The 23,130-nt window shown below is 50.7% G+C and overlaps 2 protein-coding genes across 2 annotated transcripts in view; both read left to right on the forward strand.

Annotated features, from left to right (window-relative positions):
- CHRND (cholinergic receptor nicotinic delta subunit) overlaps window positions 1-4,178 on the forward strand; it is a 7,911-nt gene extending 3,733 nt beyond the window's left edge. The window contains exons 6-9 of the mRNA XM_027875281.1: window positions 32-405; window positions 1,958-2,159; window positions 2,270-2,388; window positions 3,996-4,178. Coding sequence (XP_027731082.1) covers window positions 32-405; window positions 1,958-2,159; window positions 2,270-2,388; window positions 3,996-4,178 — 878 coding nt within the window. The remainder of the gene's footprint in view (window positions 1-31; window positions 406-1,957; window positions 2,160-2,269; window positions 2,389-3,995) is intronic.
- Window positions 4,179-10,748: 6,570 nt separating this feature from the next.
- On the forward strand, window positions 10,749-20,493 carry LOC114052643 (acetylcholine receptor subunit gamma-like). The gene is made up of 12 exons (XM_027875349.1): window positions 10,749-10,839; window positions 11,171-11,310; window positions 11,566-11,610; window positions 11,875-11,984; window positions 12,723-12,878; window positions 13,538-13,635; window positions 13,903-14,103; window positions 15,585-15,699; window positions 15,930-16,044; window positions 18,150-18,366; window positions 18,772-18,905; window positions 19,996-20,493. The coding sequence occupies exons 1-12, from the start codon at window positions 10,788-10,790 to the stop codon at window positions 20,158-20,160; spliced, it is 1,548 nt and encodes a 515-aa protein (XP_027731150.1). The 5' UTR covers window positions 10,749-10,787; the 3' UTR covers window positions 20,161-20,493.
- The last annotated feature ends 2,637 nt before the right edge of the window (window positions 20,494-23,130 follow it).

Below are 23,130 nucleotides of genomic sequence, written 5' to 3' on the forward strand. Positions count from 1 at the left end.
CAGGACCCAGGACCCAGGGCTTAGGACCCAGGACCCAGGGCTCAGGGCTCAGGACCCAGGGCTCAGGGCTCGGGACCCAGTACCCAGGACCCAGGGCTCAGGGCTCGGGACCCAGGGCTCAGGACCCAAGGCTCAGGGCTCAGGACCCAAGGCTCAGGGCTCAGGACCCAGTACCCAGGACCCAGGGCTCAGGGCTCAGGACTCAGGACTCAGGGCTCAGGACCCAGGGCTCAGGGCTCAGGGCTCAGGGCTGGGGGCTCGGGGCTCAGGACCATCTCTCTCCATGGCAGGTTTCTTCTCTTTGGCATGGTCCTGGTTACGATCATCGTGCTCATTTGTGTGGTCACCCTGAACATCCACCACCGGACACCCAGCACCCATGTCCTCTCGCAGTGGGTCAGGAAGGTGGGTCTGGAGAAGAGATGGGAAAAGTTAGCAGGGGTGGAAAGATGGGATGGATGACAGACAGATGGAGAGCATTTGTCAGTCACTTACTGTATGCCAGGCACTGTGCTAAGATTCAGAAATACAAATACAAGCAAAAAGGACAGTCCCTGCCCTCAAAAAGCTTACATTCTAGTGGAAGAAGACATCACATAAGGGTGGGGGGGGGGGGAGGTAATTCCTGTAGAGGGGTTGGAAAAATCTGGAGGGTAAGGAGTGGGGCAGGAAGAAAAGAAGAGCCAGGGCCCAAGAGAAATAGATTAGGGAGGTGACTCTAGATGGAAAGAGAAAAGAGAGAGGAGAAGGAAAGGAGAAGAGAGGAGGGGAGGGGAGGGAAAGAGAGGGGAGGGGAGGAGGGGGGAGGAGGGGAAGACAAGGGAAGGGAGAAGGAAAAAAAGAGATACTGAGATCATAACATTAACCGCTATAAAGCGTGGAAGAATGGGAACGAGACTTTGAATCAGGAAGACCCAAGTCCAAATCTCACCTCTGACACTTTTGAGTTATATGACCTTGGGCAAGTCACTTTACCTCTATGAGCATCAGTTTTCCCATCTGTTAAATGGGTGTAATAATATGAATTTCACAGTCCCTTTAAAATTTCAAAGTGCTTTAGAAATGCAAGTTATTATTGTTGTATCTCCCATCTCCACAGCCCTCCCAAGGTGACCAGCCCCGTTTCCTACCATAATTCTTTGAGGTAGGAAGTGCAGGTGTTTTAATTCTCTCTGCTTTCCAGATGAGGAGCTATGGCACAGAGAGGCCGTGACTTTCCCAAGGTCACGCAGTCAGTACATGTCCAGAAGAATGTTAGCTCTGCCACTTAAAGCCACTGAGAGTCACCTGGAACAAGGTGAAATGACTTGCCCAGTACTTGTCAGGGCAGGACTTGAACCCAGACCCCCACCTCTCTGTCCACTCTGCCTCTCACCTGGCACATAGTGGCGGCTTAATAAATGTTTGTTTAATGAACCAATACAGCATAAGCTCCTTGAAGGCAGTGGCTATTTCAGTTTTGCCTTGTTAATCCTCTAGGACCCAGCCCAGGGTGTGGCCCGCCTCGATGGGCCGTCGTCTCCTAACCCCGTGGCTGTTATTCAGTCCTTTTCAGTCATCTCCAATTCTTGGTGACCCCATTTGGGGTTTTCTTGGCAGAGATACTGGAGTGGTTTGCCATTTCCTGCTCCAGATCATTTTACAGATGAGGAAACTGAGGCAAACAGGGCTAAGTGACTTGCCCAGGGTCACACAGCTAGGACGTGTCTGAGGCCAGATTTGAACTCGGGTCTTCCTGACTCCGGGCCCAGCACTCTATCCACTGTGCTACCTGGCTGCTCTGCCCTGCCCCCTTGGCTCTCACATAAGCAGGGAGGCCTGAGAGATGGCAAATGAAGGAGAGGTGGCCACATGGGGCCATGGGCAGAGTGGGCAGATGAGCCGGGCATCTGTCTGTCCAGAGAGAAGAGGAAGAGGAAGTGCTCTGGCTCTACCCTGACCTTTCTCTTTACCCCAGATATTCCTGGAGACCCTGCCCCGGATCCTGCACATGTCCCAGCCAGAAGTTGCGCCAGTGCTGGGCTCCCAGATTCGCCGCAGCAGCTCTCTGGGATATATCTCCAAAGCTGAGGAATACTTCACGGTCAAGTCCCGCAGTGATCTCATGTTTGAAAAGCAGTCGGAGAGGCATGGGCTTGCCAGCCGGGTCACTCCTGCTCGTGAGTGGCCGGGCTGGGGACGGGGATTTGTGCAACAAGGCAGGCAGATGGGGACCCGACTCTGGTTTCTACTGTCTTCCAGAGCCCCCTATGCTCATGTCTCCTGGCAGGGCGGCCCCCACCAGGGTCTGAAGAGTCCCATCAAGAGCTGTTGAATGAGATAAAGCCGGCCGTGGATGGGGCCAACTTCATTGTAAACCACATGAGAGATCAGAACAACTACAATGAGGTGAGAGGGGGCGGCAAGGTCTCTCAGGCTGGAGAGGGCAAGGGAGAAGCCTTGGACGCCATGACTTAAGAGATCTGCTGGCCCAGTGGCCCTCGCTCCCGATGACTGGCATAGAATAGCGCTGCAAGGCTAACGGTCACCCTCAGCCGCCTTATTCCCCCGGCACTTGGGGATGACAGGAGAATCCTGTTCTCTCTAGCCCCCAGGGCTGGGCTGGAGCCCAACCGATGTCTTGGAGGTGTATGTGGATGGAATGCGGAGGGGATGGGGTGAAGATACCGTGAAGGCATCTTGGGTGCCCTCCTCCACCCATCCTCATCATCATCAGAGTGCTGCCCTATGGGTCATCCAGAGAGGGCGCTAGGCAGGGCTTGTAGGATGTCAGAGGCTAAGACTGTCATGGAGACGTAGACCAGCAGGGACTGGCCGTAAGAACTTTGCCCTATCCATACCCTTCTCACACCTTTGGCCAAGGGTCTTCTCCCACTCCTCTATCCAAAGCCCATATTTTACAGATAAGGAAACTGAGGCCCAGAGAAGTTAAGGTCAAAGAGACATAGACTCATAGCTCTAGAACTAAAGTGACCTTAGAAGCCATCACGCCAACCTCGCTCATTAATACTGGGCCCAGAGGAGAAGGCGTCCAGGTCGTAGAAGTAGAGGTAGCAAACCTGGGGATTTGAACCCAAACCTTCTGAAACCGAATACAACAGATCTGGAGATGAAAGGACACATTGGGAGTGGGAGAGGAGGATTCGGGAGTCGGCAGCACAAAGCCTTTAGTGGAGGTGTGGACGCGCATTAGGCTGCTAAGGTGGAGAGTATCAGAAGAAGACCAGGGACAGAATGCTAGAGAACATCTGAGGAGGCAGCATGGGGTGGTGGGGCAGCAGTCAGAGGACCTGAGTTCAAATCTTAGCTCTGCCATTATTACCTATATCCTTGGGTGAGCAAGCCTCTTCACCTCTCCTGGCCTCAGTTTCCTTATCTGTAAAATGGAGGAGTTAGGCTAGATGACCTGTAAGGTCCCTTCCAGCTCAAAATCTATGATCCTGTATATCATTCTATGGAGTCACCTTATTGCCTTAAGGCTCCATTTCCTGATCTGTAAAGTGTGTGTGTGTGTGTGTGTGTGTGTGTGTGAGCTGGTCAAGGATATACGTATAAAGAAATTTAAAGAGGTAAGAGCCAGAGAGGGTTTGGCTGAGGAAGGACGGGAGTGGTCAATGGTGTCAGATACCCCCTCGAGAACAAGGAGGCTGAGGACCAGACACTCCTGCTCCAATCCCAGTGATCTTTGGGGCTGCAGGGTCAGTGGAGTGAGAGGAATGGAAGCCAGATGGCAGGCCACAGAGGGGAGAGTGTTTTGGAAGGCAGTATAGACAATATACTTTCAGCAGGTATGGTCACGAAGGCAGAGAGATTGAGGGTCTTTCATGAGGACTGCTCCACGCATTCCTGAGTCCTTGAGAAGGGTTCTGGGGCTTGTCCAGCTCTGGGTGGCTCTGTCTCACTGCTGTCTTTGGGTTCCCTTAGCTTAGCATATGGTGGGGGAGGCGGGGCAAGGTTCTCAATGAACACTTATCAATTGGCTGATCGTCTCCCAGGAAAAGGACAGCTGGGGTCGAGTGGCCCGCACCGTGGATCGCCTCTGCCTCTTTGTGGTGACCCCTCTCATGGCCCTGGGCACTGCCTGGATCCTCCTACAGGGCTTGTACAACCAGCCTCCCCTTCAGCCTTTCCCTGGGGACCCTTTCACCTACGCTGAGAAGGACAAACGCTTCATCTAGGAGCCGGCTCCTCCAGGGGCCCCCAGACCGAGACAGTCACATGGCCCCTGTCCTGGAGGGGGGAACGAGGGTAGGGTGGGGAAGGGCTACGGCCCTGAGGGAAGGGGCCACATCCCAAGCTCCTGCTGAGGTCCTGAAGGAACTCCCTTCCCAAAAGACCAGGCCCTGACTCAACACTGTCTGGGGGAAGGAGGCAGGCAGGGAGGGCATGACATGGGAATAGATCAGTCTGTATTCCTGAGGACAGAGGAGCCATTGACTTTTTGCAGGCAGGGTTTCCTTGGATAGGAAAAGAAAAAGAAAGAAAGAAAGAAAGAGAGAGAGAGAGAGAAAGAAAGAAAGAAAGAAAGAAAGAAAGAAAGAAAGAAAGAAAGAAAGAAAGAAAGAAAGAAAGAAAGAAAGAAAGAAAGAAAGAAAGAAAGAAAGAAAAAGAAAGAAAGGAAGGAAGGAAGGAAGGAAGGAAGGACAGTGTGGATAAAACAATCAATAAATTAAGTCCTTATTGACCCACTCTGTACCCGGCTCTGCTCAGTGCTGGAGTAGGGAGCATAGGAACATTTGCAAATAGGCTTACAGGCATTTTCTCACTCCAGAGAAATTAAATCATATTTCAAATAAAAAGTCCAATCACAAATTTAAACAATTTCTTTTGAGCCTCACAATAATCCATTCAATACTGGTGCTATAATTATCCCCATTTGGAAGATGAGGAGACCGAGGTTTTGGGAAGGAAAACGACTTATCCAGGGTCCCACAGGTAGGACCCAGCTGAGCTGACATTCACACACAGGTGCCCGGGCAGGCAGCAAGGCACAGTGGGAAGAGCCCTGGTTCTTGAGTCAAGGGACCTGGGCTTAAACTCCTGGATCTGACAATCCAAACATGTGTGACTGGGAAACTGACTTTCCATCTCTGGGCCTCAGTTTCCTTCTTTGTAAAATGACAGAGTTAGACAAGATGGCCCCTTCCAACCCGAGAGCTACAAGGCTGTGAAGTTACACGACATGGGTCCAGATCCTGGCTCTGCCGCTCGCTCCCGGCAGGACCGTGGCCATGTCGTCCCACTTCCCTCGACTGTCAGTGAGCGGGTTGGGCTAGCTGCTCTCCTGGATCCTTGCCAGCTCTAAATCTAGCCTGGCCAGCAGGACCCTCCTTCAGACCGTAGGTCTCCTCATCTTCTGGCAAAGGACGATGGCGGACACAAGCCTCCTGCCCTCCTCTCTTCCCTCATTTCCCCTCCTTCTATTATCCCCTGACCATCAATTGCACAGAACAAAGCCCCTCTGGGAACCGCCGGCTCTGGGTCTAGGCTGGCACCTTCTTTCAGTCCTTCCAAGCTACACCCACATGTCACTGTGCTGCCCGTCCTGCACCTTCCCCCATAAGCTCCCACTCCTGGGGGGTCCCTGAGGATCGCTTCTGCCTTTCCATGCTCCTCTTTCTCTGATTCCCCCATCATCATGGCCACTGTCTCGCTTCAGCAGTCTCCTCTCATTTCCATGACTGACCAAGTCTAGAACCCTAGAATTGGAGAGATGGAAGGGACCTCCAAGGCCATCCTAGGATCCCAGCCTCATAGATTTAGAACTGGCCTCAAAGGTCATCTCTTCTAACCCCTGTGTTTTAGAGATGAGGAAATTCAGGCCCAGGAAAGTGAAGCAATTTACCCACAGTCCCACAGAGCTGGAATTTGAACCCAGGTCCAGAGTCCAAATCCAGCATTCTTTACACTTCAAATTGCCTCCCCACCCATGCCTAAGCAAAAATCTCTCACCAAAATGTCACCAACCATGGCCATCTACTTCCTCCTTGAAGACTGCTAGACATGAAAACTCACTCCCCACCCATTTAGGTTCTCCTTGAAGACCTCCAGAGATGGGGAACTCAATACCCTCTAAGGAATCCCATTTCAGCCCTAATTTGGAGAAGGTTTTTCTTTTTTTCTTTAATTTTTTTAACCTAAAGCTCAAATCTGCCTCTCTGCCAATTATGCCTAATGATGCTAGTTCTGCCCTCTGGGCCAGGCCTTCCTGCAACTCTGTCTTTCTGATCCCATAGAGCTAACTGTTATTTCCCCCTTTTTCCATTCCCAGAATCCCCAGAAGAAGGAACTGTGGTTTTTTAAGGGTTTGCTGAGAATAACCAGGGGGAAGGATCACAGCTGGAAGGGACCTCCATCTAGTCTGAGCTCCTCATTTTTAAAGTTGAGGAAGCTGAGGCCCTGAGTAGTGAAATCACGCAAGGTCACACCAGTAGTAAACATCAGAGACAGGATATGAACTCAAGTGAAAGAGAAAAATTCTACAGAGTGGATGTGACTCATCTAGGCCCTAATCAAGGCTAAAAACACAATGGGGAACCAATTTCCATTGCCACTTAAGATTTCTTCCACCACCACCATCCCCACTCCCACCCCAATATATTTTTTATTTATTTCATTAAATATTTCTCAATCACATGTAAAAATTTTTAACGTTGATTTTTCAAAATGTTGAATTCTAAATTCTCTCCCTCCCCTCCCCTCCCCACTCCTTGAGAAGGCAAGCAATTTGATGTAGGTTATACATGTGCAGTCATGTGAAACATATTTCCATTTCAGCCATGTTGCAAAAGAAAACATAGACCAAAAAAAAAAACCAAGAAAAATAAAGAAAACAAAAAAAGTAGGTTCAATCTGCATTCAGACTCCATTAGTTCTTTCTCTGGAAGTGGATAGCATTTTTCATCCCAAGTCCTTCAGAATTGTCTCTGGTCATTGTATTGATCAGGATAGCTATGTCATTCACAGTTAATCATCACACAATCTTGCTTTTACTGTGTACAATGTTCTCCCGGTTCTGCTCACTTCACTTTGCATCAGTTCATATAAGTCTTCCCAGGCTTTTCTGAAACCATCCTGCTCATCATGCAACTTAGTTTTCTAACACATATTTACATATGTTCAATAGAAATGCCTACATAATATAAACATGAGGATCTATGGTAAGCTCACATCTCTCCTTCCATCCAACTTATCATGAGGTCAAACTTCTGGCATCTTTGACCATCCAAAATACCATAAGAACCGAGCAGTCAACAGAAATGCTTCTGAACAGTCAACAGTTGGTCACAAAGCCCATGCCTTTTATTTCACAGGAGATCCCTGAAGCTTTCACCCAGACAATTGTGTATCAGTCACTCAGTTGAGCACCAGAGCTCACTGACAGTAAGGAGAGCTGACAGCTGAGCCTGGAGAAAGCAGACAGAGGAACTAAAAAAAGCGGATAGAAGAGCTAGTGGCCTGGGGCCATTCAGTTTAAGGACAAACTCTTCTGTACTTCTCAAAAGAATTCTAGGGCATGATCCCCAAGGAATTCTCAAGGAATTCTAGATACACTGACGCCCAAAATGCTTCATATTAGAGAACTTATTACTGAGAGTTCCAAATTCCAGTTGTCTGGAAAATTCACTTCCCAGAAATCCTTCTGAGAGCAGCTGCAACGGCTGTAATAAGTCACATCACCACAGACTTCCGGAGTTTACTAAGCTATTCCTTCATGACAGCCCTGGGAGTGAGTCATGCAGGTATTATGTCCAGTCTGCAGATGAGGAAACTGAGGCTCACAGAGTTCAAATGCCCCAGCCATTGCCTGACACACAGTAGGTGCTTAATAAATGTTTATTGACTGTTGATTGATCGAGCAACTTGTCCCAGGATCAGCCTGCTGGTAGCCATCCCCAACAATAACCGGATAAAGGAGGTGTCCCTCGCGTGCACATCTCCTGTGCCCTGCTTGCCCTCTGCCCAGCAGACTCCTACTTCTCTCCTGCACATTCTGCCTTCCTGACACCGAGGAGAGAGATTGAAGATGCAGAATGAGACTGGGATTTTTCTGTACCGTTAATGAGGGAATTTGTTTTGCTTGCCTATGCAAATTTAATTTTTTTTTCCTTTTAAATAGTTTTTCTTTTTTTTAAATATTTTTTTTAATTTTAAGTAATTTCTTTTTCTTTTCTCAATGGAGAGGGAGAGAAAATAGATTTCTCTTCATTAAAAAACTTTTTTAAATACAGAGGTGGTAGGGATGCTACAGATGTGGTAAGTTTCGTGTACTTTCAGATGAAGTCACTTTATTATTAGTTTTATTTCATTGTTTTACTTTGTTACTCTGGAGGAATGGGGGTTCTCTATAAATATTTTTAAAGTGAAATCAAAATACATCAATAAACCTTTAAAAAAATTTTACCCTCCCCTTCCTAGTCACTCATTGATCCAGGAGAATGAGATCACCCCCCACCTCCTACCCCAGATACTGAGATGCATCCAGGACATCCTACAATGAGCCAACATGTCCAACAGCCTAGCTGTGAGACAGGGTTCTTCAACAGGAGTTTTCTGAGACACAGAATCATCAATCCATCAGCAGGCTTTTATTTATTAAGCACCTACTATGCTCCAGGTGTAACCCTGCTTCTGCTCAAGCTGGGGGAAATTTGGCAGAGAGAGCCGTGCCAGGTGCTAAGAGTATAAAGACAAAGGATGAAACTGTCTCTGCCCTCAAGAAGCTTCCATTCTAACTTACATGCACAGAGCCATCTAATAGAACACAAGTGTGTGTGTGTGTGTGTGTGTGTGTGTGTGTGTGTGTGTATGTTACTACCCCCCTTCCTTAAGCACTACCATTGGAATGGTGTCCAGAGGGCCAATTATAACAAATGCCAACCACATACTTGTTTCCAAGCAAAAATTGATTTTAAGGGAAATGAGGAGGAAGAAGACAGAAGAAAATCAGGAAAGGGAGAGTTGGAGGTTGGGGGAAGAGACAATTGACATTCCAAGAAGAGAAGCCAGATATGGAAACAAGGAAGCAAGGGTGTGTTGGGAGAGCCCTGGAGTGCAGGGTGTGAGGAGGGGAGAACCAGTGTGGACAATACAAAGAGGTCTAGACTTGGAGCCAGAGTGGAGGATTCAAGTCTAGAATTAAATGTTTGGGATCTGTGTACTCTGGGATAAGTCCTTCTAATTCCCCAGATCTCAGATTCTCTCATCTATAAAATAGAAGTATTAGGTTAGAGTCTCTTCTAGCCCCAGACCCTACAAAACCACGAAATAGAAGGAGATAAGGCTGAAAAGGAAAGTTGGGGCCAATTCATTAGAGCCCAGAATGGCAGGCTGAGGAAATTCTGACTTTATTCAGAAATATTTTTTAAAACAATATGGGGGGAGCTAGGTGACACAGTGGTCCTGGAGTCAGGAGGATGTGAGTTCAAATTTAGCCTCAGACACACGATACTCACTAGCTGTGTGACCCTGGGCAAGTCACTTAACCCCAATTGTCTCACCGAAAACAAAACAAAACAAAAAAAACAAGATGGGTTAGGCAAGAGGACCTAGAAAGTCCCTTCTATCCAAATTCATGACCCCAAGGCATCCTTCAAATCACCGGTTGCCTGTTGGGGCAAGAATAGAAGATTTCAAGTTAGGTGACTTGGGTCCCAACAGTCACTCTACCCAAGCTCTAAGACATGGAGCAAGTCAGACAATAAACAAGCAAGTTTTTTATTCCATTCTTACTATGTGCCAGGCACTGGGCACTGCACTGAGGACACGAAGAAAGGCAGAAGCAGGGCCCTGCCCTAAGGAACTCTCATGACTTAACCTCAGTGGACTGAAATTCTTGTTGCTCAATCATTTCAGTCGTGTCTGACTCTTCTCGGCCCCATTTGGGGTTTTCTTGGCAGAGATACTGGAGTGGTTAGTCATTTCCTTCTACAGCCCATTTTACAGATGAGGAAAGTGAGGCAAACAGGGTGAAGTGACTTGCCCAGGGTCACACAGCTAGTTAAGTCTCTGAGGCTGGGATTTGAACGCAGGTCTTTCTGCCTCCAGTCCCAGCCATCATGTGGCCTCAAGTCCCTTCTCCATAAAATGGGGGTGATGGGCCATCCAAAGTCAGGTCTAGCTAGGGATGCCCTGTTTCTAGCACAAGATTCCCTTCCACACGGTCTGGTGCCTGGAGGTATGCAGAACCTTAAGAGGTTGATGGGTCCCAACCTTTCACTTTACACATAAAGAAACAGGTGCGGTCACTTGCCCTTCACCCTGGTGACAGCAGAGCCAGGATCTGGCCCGAGGCCTCTGACTGGGCTCCAGGGCTCCTTCTGTGCTTGCCTGAGCCCCCAGTTCCAGGAGCGGGCCATGGCAGCAGCCCCAGCCCTGCTGTTCACCAGAACTCTCCTACCATTACCTCTCAGTCCCCTCTGTCTAGTAAGTGAGTCTTTGGCTCCTGCCCCTGGAAATGGGGCTGGGGGTAGGCAGGAGGGGGAGGGCTTGGAAGTGTCTGCTTCGGGGGAAGGTACCCTCCCCAGCCCTCATCCCCCTTCCGGTAACTTGAACCTGGCATTGTGTCCCAGGCTGAACAGCTGACAATTCTGTGGCCAGACAGCTGGGCGGAGGGTTGCGTGTGTGTATGTGAGTGTGAGAGAAGAGAAGGGAGGTGCCTCGGATGGGTGGGAGGGGGTGTTGGGCAGGGGGAGCCAGCAGGAGGAGGCGACAGTTCTGCAGAAGCCAGAGCTGCCCCCAGAGTTGGGAAGCTGCCTCCTTATTCCCCACCCCAGTTCCTGCTCACCATGCTCTGGCTGGGGAGGCTGGAGCTGCTGCTGCTGCTGGCTGGCTGCCTGGGTACCAAAGCTGGAGAGAAAGGAGGGAGGGTGGCACAGGGCAGGAGGCTCAGGGGTACAGGGGGTGGAGCTGGACAGCAGGTGAGGGGTATGGGGTGACTACTCCCCAGGATTCCCCTTCCAGTGTTAGCGCTTGTCTGCTCATCCCACCATGTCCACCTTGCCTCCCTTCTTCCTCCTCTTTTCTTCTTCCTCTTCTTCTCCTTCCTACCCTTCTCTTCCTCCTCCTTTTTTCTTTCCCTTCTTCCTCCTCCTCCTCCTTCTCCTCTCCCTCCCCTCTCCCTCCTCCATTTCTACCCTCTCCCCTCCTGGCTCAAGACCCTCGGTTACAGGAATCCAAGGCCTGAACCAGGAAGAGAAACTGCTGAATGACTTGATGAGGAATTATAACCCAAATCTGCGGCCAGCTGAGATGGACTCTGACATCATCAATGTCAGCCTAAAGCTCACCCTCACCAACCTCATCTCCTTGGTGAGCTGGAACCCTGGGGAGGGGAGGGTCCGTCCACCTGCTCACTATGGCCAGGGAAGGGCCCACTATGGCCAGGGAAGGAAGACCTGGGTTAACAGGTCCAGAGTCCATTTGGGGATCGTTCAAAGGAATCCTGCTGGGGAGACTGTGGGAAGGGGCAGAGGAAGAGGAAGGGGTCACTTCATTGGCCTCCCCACTGGAAATTGGAGCTGGAAGTGGAAGGTGGGGTGCTGAGGCCTCCTTTTATGCCCCCAGAACGAACGGGAGGAGGCACTCACCACCAATGTCTGGATAGAGATGGTAAGAACCCCTCGCCTACCCCGCTTCAGGGGCCCTGGCTCCCAAGGTCTCATTAGGACATCCCAGACCCCTCATCCACCCCGTTCCCAGTGTTGGTTCGAGGTCCCTTGTCCTGGGAGAGCTGAGGGTAATGCCAGGGTCCTGGGGCAGGGAACCACGAAGCCGGGCCACAGGAGCTCGAGGTACGGGGTGGGGGTGGGGAGAGGTGGTGTGACCCGCCGCTCACTAACCGGCTCCCTGCTCCCTGGCCCTTCCTTACTGTAGCAATGGTGTGATTACCGCCTCCGCTGGGACCCGGAAGACTATGAGGACGTGTGGGTGCTGAGAATCCCCTCCACCATGGTGTGGCGGCCAGATGTAGTTCTGGAGAACAAGTAAGTTGGCGGAAGGGGCTGCTGAGTGGGTGGGGACGGGCGCCCAAGAGGAACAGGGGAGGAGGGCGCGTGAGGTTCGAGGAACAAGGGAAACCATCTATTGATTCTTGGCATTTATTCAATGCCTGCTCCGAGCTCCTTGAGATAGACTCGAAAGTCTGCCCTCAAGCACCTGTGATTCTCTACTTCGGGGATTCCGAGACGATTTGAAGGGAGCTGGGAGTGGGGGAGGGAGGAACGGGATGATGGAGAAGGCGGAGGGGTTAAAAGTTGCTGGAGACTAAGAAGAGATGAATAGCGTGCGCGCAGTTAGCTCTTGGGAGAATTGTACTTTCCCTGCTACAATTCAAACCTTGGCACAGGGGGAGGAGAACAAAAAGAAAAGTCCCTGTCTTCTAGGAGATTGCTGTTTCCTGGAGGTGCGGGAGGGTGGCTGGGATAGGTACCCAGTAACCTGTGGTCTGAGATGGGCTTTGAGAGGGACAGAGGAGAGAGACAGCCACAGGATTGTCTAAGAAAGCCTGAGAGGGTTCCGGAGAGGAGGTGACTCCTGAGTTGAAGGGGTGGTGTCAGAATTTAGGGGGTCCAGGGATTAGGTCATCCTGCTATAAGAGAAGGGCAGGTCTGAGGGGAAGTCTGGGCCAGGTGGCGCTCAGGAAACCCTCTAGGATGAGGATTCCAAAGGCAAGGGCCAGCTGGGCAGTGCCTGGTCCTACATGGCCCCTGTGCATCTAACAGTGTGGACGGCGTGTTTGAAGTGGCCCTGTACTGTAACGTCCTCGTATCCCCCAATGGCTGCATCTACTGGCTCCCGCCCGCCATCTTCCGCTCCTCCTGCCCGGTCACCGTCACCTACTTCCCCTTCGACTGGCAGAACTGCTCCCTGGTTTTCCAGTGAGAGGGATGGGGCTGGGACTGGAAAGGGAAAGGGAAAGGGGAGCAGCTGGAAGGAGGGGGCTGGGAGAGGCAAGAATGCAGGATTGAGGTTCAGAAGACCTGGCTCTAGTCCGGGCCAAGCCATTCACTAGCTGGGTGACGCCGGGCAAGCTGCCTGAGTACATCCCCTCACTTGGAAAATGGGGTGAGGGTAGGGTGGAGTCAATGGCCTTTAAGGTCCCTTCCATATTTATTACTCTATGCATCTGTGATTTCTATGGAAGGGGTGGTATGCTTGGGAATAATCCTTATTGGGGGAAAACAGAACCTTTCCATAAATACTCGTGGATGGGTGCACACTCCCTCAGAGCTCTCTCTTGCTCTGTCTCTCACTCTCCCTTCTCTCCTCTATCTCTCTCTCCCCACTCTCTCCTTTCTCTATCTGTATGTATCTCTTTCTCCCTTCCCTTCCCTTTCCTTCTCCCTTCTTTCTGTTTCTCACTTCCTTCTCTGTCTCTGTTTCTCTCTCCCTTCTAATTCTCACCCCCCCCTCTTGCCTCCCTGTCCTCCCTCTCTCCCCTTTGTCCTTCCTCTCCCCTCCCTCTCTCTCCCCTCTCCTCTCTCTGGCCCCTCCCCACCTGGTCTTCTTTCCCTTTGCTCTCTCCCTTTCTCTAAAGGTCTCAGACCTATAGCTCAAACGAGATTGATTTGCAGTTGAGTAAGGAAGATGGCCAGACAGTCGAGTGGATTTTCATTGACCCTGAAGCCTTCACTGGTAACCCCATTCCTCCACAGTTATTGCCCTCTCATCCCAACCTGAACCCTCCACTGCCTCTGAGTTCACTTGTGGGCACAGACGGTCCTCTCATTTTGCAGTCTGGGCTCCCCTCTTTGCTTCCATTTCCCTAGGGTGTGGTTGGCACCATACCAGGGCTGGAGCATGCTAGACAAGTATAGAAGGAAGCTGGATGGGGTCCATAGCAGAGCCTCTGGACCAAGGCGGGAGCTCTTTTGACCTCCGCCATCCCTCTGCCACCTACAGAGAATGGGGAGTGGGCCATCAAGCACCGCCCTGCCAAGAGGCTCCTGGATCCACCAGCATCCCCAGGGGAAGCTGGGAACCAGCGGGTAGTCTTCTACTTGCTCATCCAGCGGAAGCCCCTTTTCTACGTCATCAACATCATTGCTCCTTGTGTGCTCATCTCCTCAGTAGCCATCCTCATCTACTTTCTACCTGCCAAAGGTGAGGCTCCCTGGCTCCTGGCCCCCGGACAAGCTACCAGGTGACTTCTTGGGCTCATGAGGTCTAGATTGAGAAGAAAAACTAGAGCTCATCCAATCCAGCCCCCTCCATTTCCAAGGGCACCTGTTCTGGGGGTACCCTCAACAGAATACAATGCAGGGAAAAGAGTTCTGGAAGGGTAGCCAGAGGACCTGCATTCAAATCCTGCTTCTGCTAGCCGTGTGTGATCCCGCACAGGTCACTTCTCTGAGCCTCAGTTTTCTCATCTGTAAAATGAGGGGTCTAGACTAGGTGACCCCTAAAGTCCCTTCCAGCTCTAAGTCAATGATGGAGAGCGTTTAGGCAGCAGAGAACAGTGGCGAGAGAACTGGCCTCCAAGTCAGGGGTCAGTCACTCCACAAACATTTATTAACTCCTACTAGGGACACAAATACAGCATCCTGGCTTTTCTTTCTTTTTGTCTTTTTCACTGATATCTTGAGTTATTTACATTTCCTCTTCCTTTTGGTATTTGCAGTCCCACGGTTTAGCCCAAAGCCTGCCTAGCACATAATAAGCATTTATTAAAGGTTCTTTTCTTCATTCACCTTCATTTCCTAAGACATCCCTTTTGCACTGCCTGCCCCCACCTGCAGCCATTCCTTATAACATAGAATAAAAAAGGGAAAGAAAGAAAATCAGTCCAACAGAATTAACTAACGCATCATCAGTCAAGTCCAACAATAGTCCAATCCCATAGTTCCCCACATCTGCAATGAAGGGACGGAGGTGCATACTCATATCTCTTCTTTGGGTCCAAACTTGGGGATACATGGATTTTAATCCATGGATACTTAGTAGGCGCAGGCAGACTGAGGTTCAGAGAGGTGACCTTGCCTCAGTTTCCTTGTTTGCATAAGGGGGATAGCAGTGCACTAATTTTTGTAAAGTACTTTATCAACTTTGGAGTTTAGCAGCTTGTGCATTATGAGAAAGGGGAGCCCCTCCCCCACCCCAGATAGGTCTGGTGATTTGCACACACATAATAAATAAGAGAAACAAGTCAACCCAAGTTAACCCAAACCCGTCCTCTGTTCAGTCCACTACCTCAACCATTCCATGCTGCTCAGGTACTCTGGTAAGGGCCAAGGTAAGGCTCCTGAGGGCAAGAACCCACCCAGGACACCCCGGCTAGCATCAGTATCCCTCCGCCTTCAGATGTAAGAGCTACATGATGACGGCTCTTTGTGCTGAAACCAGGACAAAGAAAGGGCCGTGCTCCAAGGCACTTCGGGTCAGAGACTGTACAGGCTCCGACAAATGTATTCCAAAGATAGCAGAATTTAAAACTTTGTCACATCACAGTGAGGCTACTTCTGGGGAAATCCCTGCCTTGGAGGTAGAGGTTAGAAAGGTGTGGGTTGGAGGAGAAGCTTTCGGGGGCACAGCCGGGAGGCCCCTGGCCCAGCTGCTCTGACTTGGATCTTCTCTGGGTGGGCCAGCTGGGGGTCAGAAATGCACTGTCTCCATCAACGTCCTGCTTGCCCAGACCGTCTTCCTCTTCCTGGTGGCCAAGAAGGTACCCGAGACCTCTCAGGCTGTGCCCCTCATTAGCAAGTAAGGTTCCTTTTGCTCCTCGCCCCCTCCTGTTCTATCTCCTCATGCATGAGACCCTCCCACTCCTTTTGTGATATTCCCAAGATTCCCCGCTGTTCCCCAGGAGCTCTGGGCAGGATTTCTGAGCTGGTGCCATCCTGTCTCACTTTGTAAGGGAGAGGGCTGGGATTCTGTCCTCCCAGGAAGAGCGCCGGGGACCAGTCCCGGCTCCCGCTTCCTCTCCTCCATAGGTACCTGACTTTCTTGCTGGTGGTGACCATCCTAATTGTGGTGAATGCTGTGATAGTCCTTAACGTCTCGCTCAGATCACCCCATACTCATTCCATGGCCCAAGGGGTTCGAAGGGTAAGACTACAGCCACACCTCCTTGACACCTTTGTACGACTGGGTCCCCCTATGGCCCAGGTTGGACTCCTACAGGCTGAACCCATTAGTGACCACCAGGGAGCTTGGATCTGCGCTCTTTCTGGGTGGGACCTGTTTGCCCCTCCTTAGGGAGCCCCCCCTCACCTGCTCACCATATTAGCGCCAGATGGCGTAGACGCCTCATTGACTCTGGTCCCTCGGCCGCTCAAAACTCCCAACCCAAGCAATCCACCAGCTGCGTGTTCTCCATTGACTACTCTGCCCAGGGTCAACCCTCCCCCAAACGCACATTTGTGCTCTGCCCTAGGTCTCCTTCCTCACTTGTGGGGCCCATCTGGATTCTAGGCCAGGGGCTAGCCGGATGTCCCAACTCCTAGCATGGATTCCTCTCTCTACTGGTGCTCCATGCACCCACCCACTCACTCACACATCCATTCGTTTCCTGAGGGGTCTTCCTATTGCCTCTCAGATGAACTGCACACCGCCCTCCCAGCTTGGCATCTGAAGGCCTTCCCAGCCTGATCCCAGCCTCCCTCTCCAGACTTCTCTTCCTACACTCTATGTTCTAGTGAAACTAGCCCATTTGCTGTGTCCTGGTCTTGGCCTGCCGTTTTGGCCTCTGAGACTGCTCGACCTGGCCCCCATCCCAAGAATGTGCCCTTTCCTGAGCTCCTCTTCTCAGCATCCCTGGCTACCTTAAAGGGGCAACTCAGGCCCTCTCTTTCTGGAAGCTTAACTTTATTCTGTGTTTACTTACCTATGCTATGATTGTATTCTGCTCCCCCAGCACACCTCCATATACCCTCCCATATACACAACCTCATATGCACACCCATACACCCCCATACACACTCACACACATACCCATAGAAACACACACACACTCACACACACACCTATACATACCCCCCATACACATATAGCCCTATACACATCCATATACACATATACCCATACACACGAACACACCCATGCACACACACTCACACACATCCCCATATATACACATCCCCTTACACACACACCTATACATATACTCACAATCACACACATCCCCATATACACACATCCCATACACATACTCACACACACACACCCATACACACACACACACACACACACACACTCCCTGAGCACCCAGACTGTTTTTATCCCCAGTGCTGAGCGAATTTAGGACTCTGATTTTCTCAGGATAAGCAGCTCCCAGGTGAGGAAAGTCCCTCTACCAGCACTAACCCACACTTTCTCTGCAATTTAGAGAGTAGCCAGGAGCCCCCATGGGCCAGGAGGCCCTCAATCAATCTTTATCAGGGGCTCCATTTGAACCCAGCTCACCCATTACAGGCCCCACCCTAGAGGAGCTTCTACTCACAGACTTAAAAAAAAATCTTATTTTGTATTTTTTTTGGTAAAAACAGTATTTAACATTTGTTGTTTTGTTTTTTAAGTTTTGAGCTCCAAACACTCACAGCCACTTTTATCTCCATGGACAGTTTGGGGTCTCACTGGGACTCAGCCTCAGGTTTCTGGCAGCAGTCTTGGGGGGAGTGGGGGGGTAGAACAGAGAATTAACCCTTGAGTCCTCTGACCTCTGACCCAAGCTGGCCCAGTGATCCTGGGCAATTCCCTTCATCTGTCAGTGCCCCAAGCTGCAGAGTCGCTGCTGAGATAAAATGGCTCAGGGAGTTTGTTTATTTTAACAGGACCCCTCCCCCTACATCAGCGAGAATAATGATAATACTATCAAGTAACACTTCTATAGGACTTTCAATTTTGCAAAGAGCTTCCCTTATAAGATCTCATTGTATCCTCACAACACACCGGGATATAGGTGCTACTATTATCCCATTTTACAGGTGGGGAAACCGAGACAGAGGCTAAGAGACTTGCCTAGGGTTGCACAGCTAGTAAAAGTCTGAGGCAGGATTCAAATTCAGATCTTCCTGACTCCACGTGCAAGGCTCTCCATTCTATGCCTCAAGGCCCAGGTCCAGATCCTGCTCACCCCCACCCACAACCAAGAACCCTTCCATCCAAGCTGTCCAGGAATCCTGACCCTGCCCCTCCCTCTCCTCTGGTCCCAGGTGTTCCTGTACCTACTGCCTCGACTACTCAAGATGCACATGAGACCCTTGGGCCCCCGGGTCCCCAGACGCCTCACCCGATACCTCCAGAATGGCTCTTCTGGGGGGTCAGAGTTTGCTGGGGAGGAGGCTGCCCCGTGGATGCCGTGCACTGAGCTCGTATTTCAGCAGCGATGGCAGAGGGACGGGCTGGTGAAGGCTGCCCTGGAGAAGATAGGTGAGGGCAGGGAGCAGGGCTGCGAAAGGGGGCAGAGGCCTTGGGGGTGCCTCCTGGGCCCAGCAGGGCTACTGGTCCGAGGCCTCAGTATGGGGAGAAAACAGGGTTAGGGTTAGTGAAGATCCTGGCTTGGGCAGAGGAACCAGTTCAGAGGAAAAGGTTCTGGCCGGCTTTGGGGGCACAGGACACCTGGGTTCAAATCACACCACCTACGTGACCTTGGGAAAGTCACCTCCCTTCTCTGGGCCTCAGTTTTCTCCTTTGCAAAATGGGGGGTGGGGAGGCAGGGAGAAGGAAGGGGAGAGGACAACCCCTGAGGCCCTTCCCAGCCTGGGTCCACGATCTCCTCTGCCCGGTTCTCACCCGCTCTCAACCCTTTCCTTTTCCCCTTGGCTTCCTCATCAGGGAATGGTCTGGAGTCTCGGCACAGTCAGGAATTCTGTGCCAGCCTAAAGCAGGCGGCCCCCGCCATCCAGGCCTGTGTGGATGCCTGCAACCACATTGCCTGGACCAGGAGACAGCAGAGACGGTTTGACAATGTGAGTGGGGGCGGGGGGGAGGCCAGGGTCACAAGAGAAGGGCAGGAGGACTTGGGATGGCAAAGGGAGGATGAGGATGGAGGTGAAGATGAAGAACACTAGAGCCCTCTCCCCACCAACTCCAAAGTCATTTCCAGCAGGCACAGTCATTTATTAAGCATCTACTCTGGCAGGCATTGTTGTGCTGATCTCTGGGCCACAAAGACCAAAAAGGAGGCAGTTCCTACTCTCGGGGAGCCTACCCTCTTCCCTTGCATTTATTTACTTTCTATACATTTGCATTTGTTTACTATCTGTGTGACCTTGGGCAAATCACTCTCTGAGCCTCAGTTTCCTCATCTGTAAAATGAAGGGGTTAGACTAGATGCCCTCTGGGGGCCCTCCCAGCTCTAGAATTATGATCATCCTGTAATTATTGTTCCTCCACAACCAAATGTGCACTCCTGGAGGGCAGTGACTGTGATAGTGAACAGAGGGCCAGCCTTGGAGCCAGACCTGAGTGCGAATCCAGCCTCTGACACCTCCTGGCGGTGCAACCCCGGTTCTCTGTGCAGCCTCTTGTCCTCCAATGCCCCAGGCAGCTCAGTTGCACAGTAGTTTCCTCACCTGGATGTTTCCTATACCAATAAAATCACAGCTCTAGTTATCATGGCCAGCACCTGACAGTTAGTAGGTACTTTATATAAGTGCTGTTTGAATGAATGGGGTAGTTAGGTGGCACAGCAGATAGAGTGCCGGGGGCCTGGAGTGAGGAAGACTTATCTTCCTGAGTTCAAATCTGGCCTCAGACACTTACTAGCTGTGTGACCCTGGGCAAGTCACTTCACCCTGTTTGCCTCAGTTTCCTCATCTGTAAAATGAGCTGAGAAGGAAATGGCAAACACTCCAGTATCTTTGCCAAGAAAAGCCCAAATGGAGTCACAAAGAGTCAGACACAACTGAAAAATGACTGAATACACACATTGAATGAATGAAAAATGACTGAACGTGTACATTGAATGAATGGATGGATGGATAGATAAAAGCATATTTAAGGATTTGGGACAAGGTTGCTTGCCTACCCATCCCATGGCTGTCTCCAATGCCGTAGGAGAATGAAGAATGGATGTTGGTGGGCCGCGTTCTGGACCGAGTCTGCTTTCTGGCCATGATCGTACTTTTCTTCTGTGGTACCATTGGCATCTTTGTCCTGGCCCACTACAACCAGGTCCCTGCTCTCCCCTTCCCGGGAGATCCCCGCACTTACCTGCCTTAGCTGTCCTGGGCAGTGGCGGGGGCTGGACCATCGGTGGCCCCCCTCTGCTTGTCCTGGGCCTGTGATGTTGGATCTTGGCATTTGCTCCCGCCGTGCGGCATCAAGGTTTGGGCACCTCTTATGGGAAGAAAGAAGGCAAAGACATTTGTGTTTCCACAATGGAATTTTTCAGAACTCTGTGATCTGAATGCTGTGAGGAAAAGCCAGGGGGAAATAAAGGGACAGACCTGGAACAACTGGTGTGTTTTTGGGGAATGCAGACAAAGGGCCCAGGTGGGACCTCCCAGAGCAAGGATGGGATTTCAATTATCCAATTTAACCAGTATTTGTTAGACATTTATTAGTAGAGTATAAGCTTCCTGAGGGCAGGGGAGTGGGGTATATGTATGTCTTTGTGTGCTAACACAATTTCTGGAACACACTAGGTGCTTAATAAATGCATCTTGGACAAACAAAGCATATAAAGACAAAGGTTAAAAATAGTCTCAGTGTTTAACCAGTCATTCAATCAACAAGCATTTATTAAGCTCCTACTAATTGTGTTCTCAAAGAGCATCCACTCTGTTAGGGCCTGGTAGCTACACATCTGGGGGTACAGTGGATAGAACAGCACATCCACGTGTTTGGTTTCTAAATATCCATTTCACTCTGCTGATTGATCGATTGAGGTGGGGGTATTGAAGCCCTTCCCTTACATATGGAAAATATTCCACAGACCTGAAAGCATCATTTGAAATGATAGCTATGTTAAAACTTGTTACTACGGGCCAAGCACCAGTAGGGGGAAATACATCGATAAATAATGTGGTTTCTGGTATCCTCAAGAAGTTTAAAATTTGGGAGGGGAGAGGAGATACGTATGCGAAGAACTCTGATACCAGCCAAATAAGGAGCTGTGGTTTCATGGGTGTGAGCAGGAGAACCAGGGCTTTGCCCCAGGCTCCCAAAGTGGCAGGAACCACTTCTCCAAGATGGCCCCCCACGCTGTCACCGCGCACCACCGGCGTCCCCTCCTGGCCTTGCCTTGGGGTGGCGGGACCCCTTTGACTCCCTCGCCCAGTCTCACAGTCCTACTGATGGGGAGCCCAACTCCTTTTGCCAGAGCGACGTGCCCATTGCTTCCTGGGGGAAAGGAGGGAAATCAATCATCAGCTGTGCCATGGGGACTCCGGTTGGACTGGGGAGGAGGGAGCCGGGCCCTGTGCTACAAGGGGAAAAGCACAGCCTCTAGAATCTGATGCCCCGAGTTCAACCTGCCTCCAGTGCTTACTCTTTGTGTCACCTTGGCCAAAGCAGCTAATTTCTCTAGGCCTCAGTTTCCTCATCTGTAAAATGATGGGGTTAGAATTTAAGGTTTCCTCCAGGTCTGGCTCTAGGACCCATGATCCTTTGGTTCTCTGAGGTCTAGTTTCCTATTAAAGGGAGTCGTTGGACATGGTGACTCTTCAGTACACAGAGGAAGCAAGGGACCTCAGTTCAAATCCCGGCACTTGCCACTTGCTCGCTGTGTGGCTTTGGATGAGTCAGTCCCCCTCTGTGGGCCTCAGTTTCCTCCTCAGTAAAGTGAGGGAGTTAGATTACATGACCTCTGAGGGCCTTTCCGGCTCTCCATGATCCTGGCAGGCTATTCTGGGGGCCCCTGACCTTCCAGAAAGGAAGCCTGAGATCTTTGCCTCTCCCAGTCAGGCAATGGCCCGAGGCCTCTTTCCCCAGGAGCCCAGATCCTAAGGCCCATGAGACGGTGACCACAAAGAACCAGCATCACTGCAGGGAGTGCCCATGCTCCCCTCCATACCGGGCCTGAAGGCAGAGGCAGCATAGCCCATCTTCCCTTCTCTCTGCTGACAACATCACTGAGCCCTCTCTCTTTCTTCAAAGTTACCGTCATCTGGCTACATCACCCTCGCTGGATAACCTGATTGCAGTTGTCCACTTGTTAGAGACGAGTGAAAGAAGAGCTAGGCGATGACCAGAAGACAGAAGGGAATCCAAGGGGTCAGGAGCATTGGAAGGAGGAGCTCAGTCCTCTTAGGTATGGACTGTGTTTGCAGGTGAGAGGCCACAGGTCTGGACGGGTAGGAGAAGCTTGTCCTTGGCTTAGTTTTGTCTCTGTGCCTCCCCTCCCCCACACCCCCAACCTCCCACAGTCCCCTCCAGGGAAGGGTGGCAGTTTGGTAGCTAATGGACACATAGCCTTTCCATGAATGCTGCGGGCCAGAGAATGAAATCAGGAGACGGGAAATGCTGGCAGTAAGTTAGGCTGAAGTCTCTGACAGACACCAAGAAGTTAGCTTAAGCCAGAGACTGTTAGCTGGCTTGCAAGGGCCCTGGGCCATGTCCTGATGCAACTTGGCACCTGGAGCAGACTCCACTGCTGATAAATGCCTTCCAGCCATGACTCTGTGAAAGTGGACAGACAGGTGTCTGTTCTGAGAAAGGGATCTCCCCTAGGGCTGTTGATCTGAAGGCTGAGGCAAGAGGTGTCACAAAGGATAGAGTCCTGGGCCTGAAGTTAAGGACAGTGAATTCTAACCCGGCCTCAGACATTAGTTGTGACCCTGGGCTAGTCACTTAACCTCTGTTTGCCTCGGTTTCCCCAGCTGTAAAATGGCAACAATGATCTCATCTATCAAATGAGATAATAATTGTAAAGTGCTTTCACAGTGGCTAGCACATAGTGATATATAAATGTTAGCTCTATTTTTTTTTTTTTTGGTAAGACAATTGGGGTTAAGTGACTTGCCCAAGGTCATACAGCTAGTGTGTGTCAAGTGTTTGGTCTGAGGCTGGATTTGAACTCAGGTCCTCCTGACTTCAGGGCCGGCACTCTATTCACTGCGCCACCTAGCTGCCCCAGCTCTATTATTTAAAAAGCTATTTTTAAGTCTTTTTTTAAAAAAAACTGAAACAATGGGGGGGGGAGAGAGAGACATAGAGAGAAAGAGAGAGAGAGAGAGAGAGAGAGAGAGA

Source organism: Vombatus ursinus, unplaced genomic scaffold, assembly GCF_900497805.2.
Source record: "Vombatus ursinus unplaced genomic scaffold, bare-nosed wombat genome assembly UNPS02014808.1, whole genome shotgun sequence".
NCBI lineage: Eukaryota > Metazoa > Chordata > Mammalia > Diprotodontia > Vombatidae > Vombatus > Vombatus ursinus.

Bases quoted from the DNA above. Each gene is read 5' to 3' on its own strand.
- LOC114052643 (XM_027875349.1), top strand. From the start codon at position 10,788: ATGCTCTGGCTGGGGAGGCTGGAGCTGCTGCTGCTGCTGGCTGGCTGC. The intron at 11,311-11,565 runs GTGAGCTGGAAC...TTATGCCCCCAG, and splicing joins TCACCAACCTCATCTCCTTG to AACGAACGGGAGGAGGCACT. The intron at 15,700-15,929 runs GTAAGGTTCCTT...TCTCCTCCATAG, and splicing joins GCTGTGCCCCTCATTAGCAA to GTACCTGACTTTCTTGCTGG.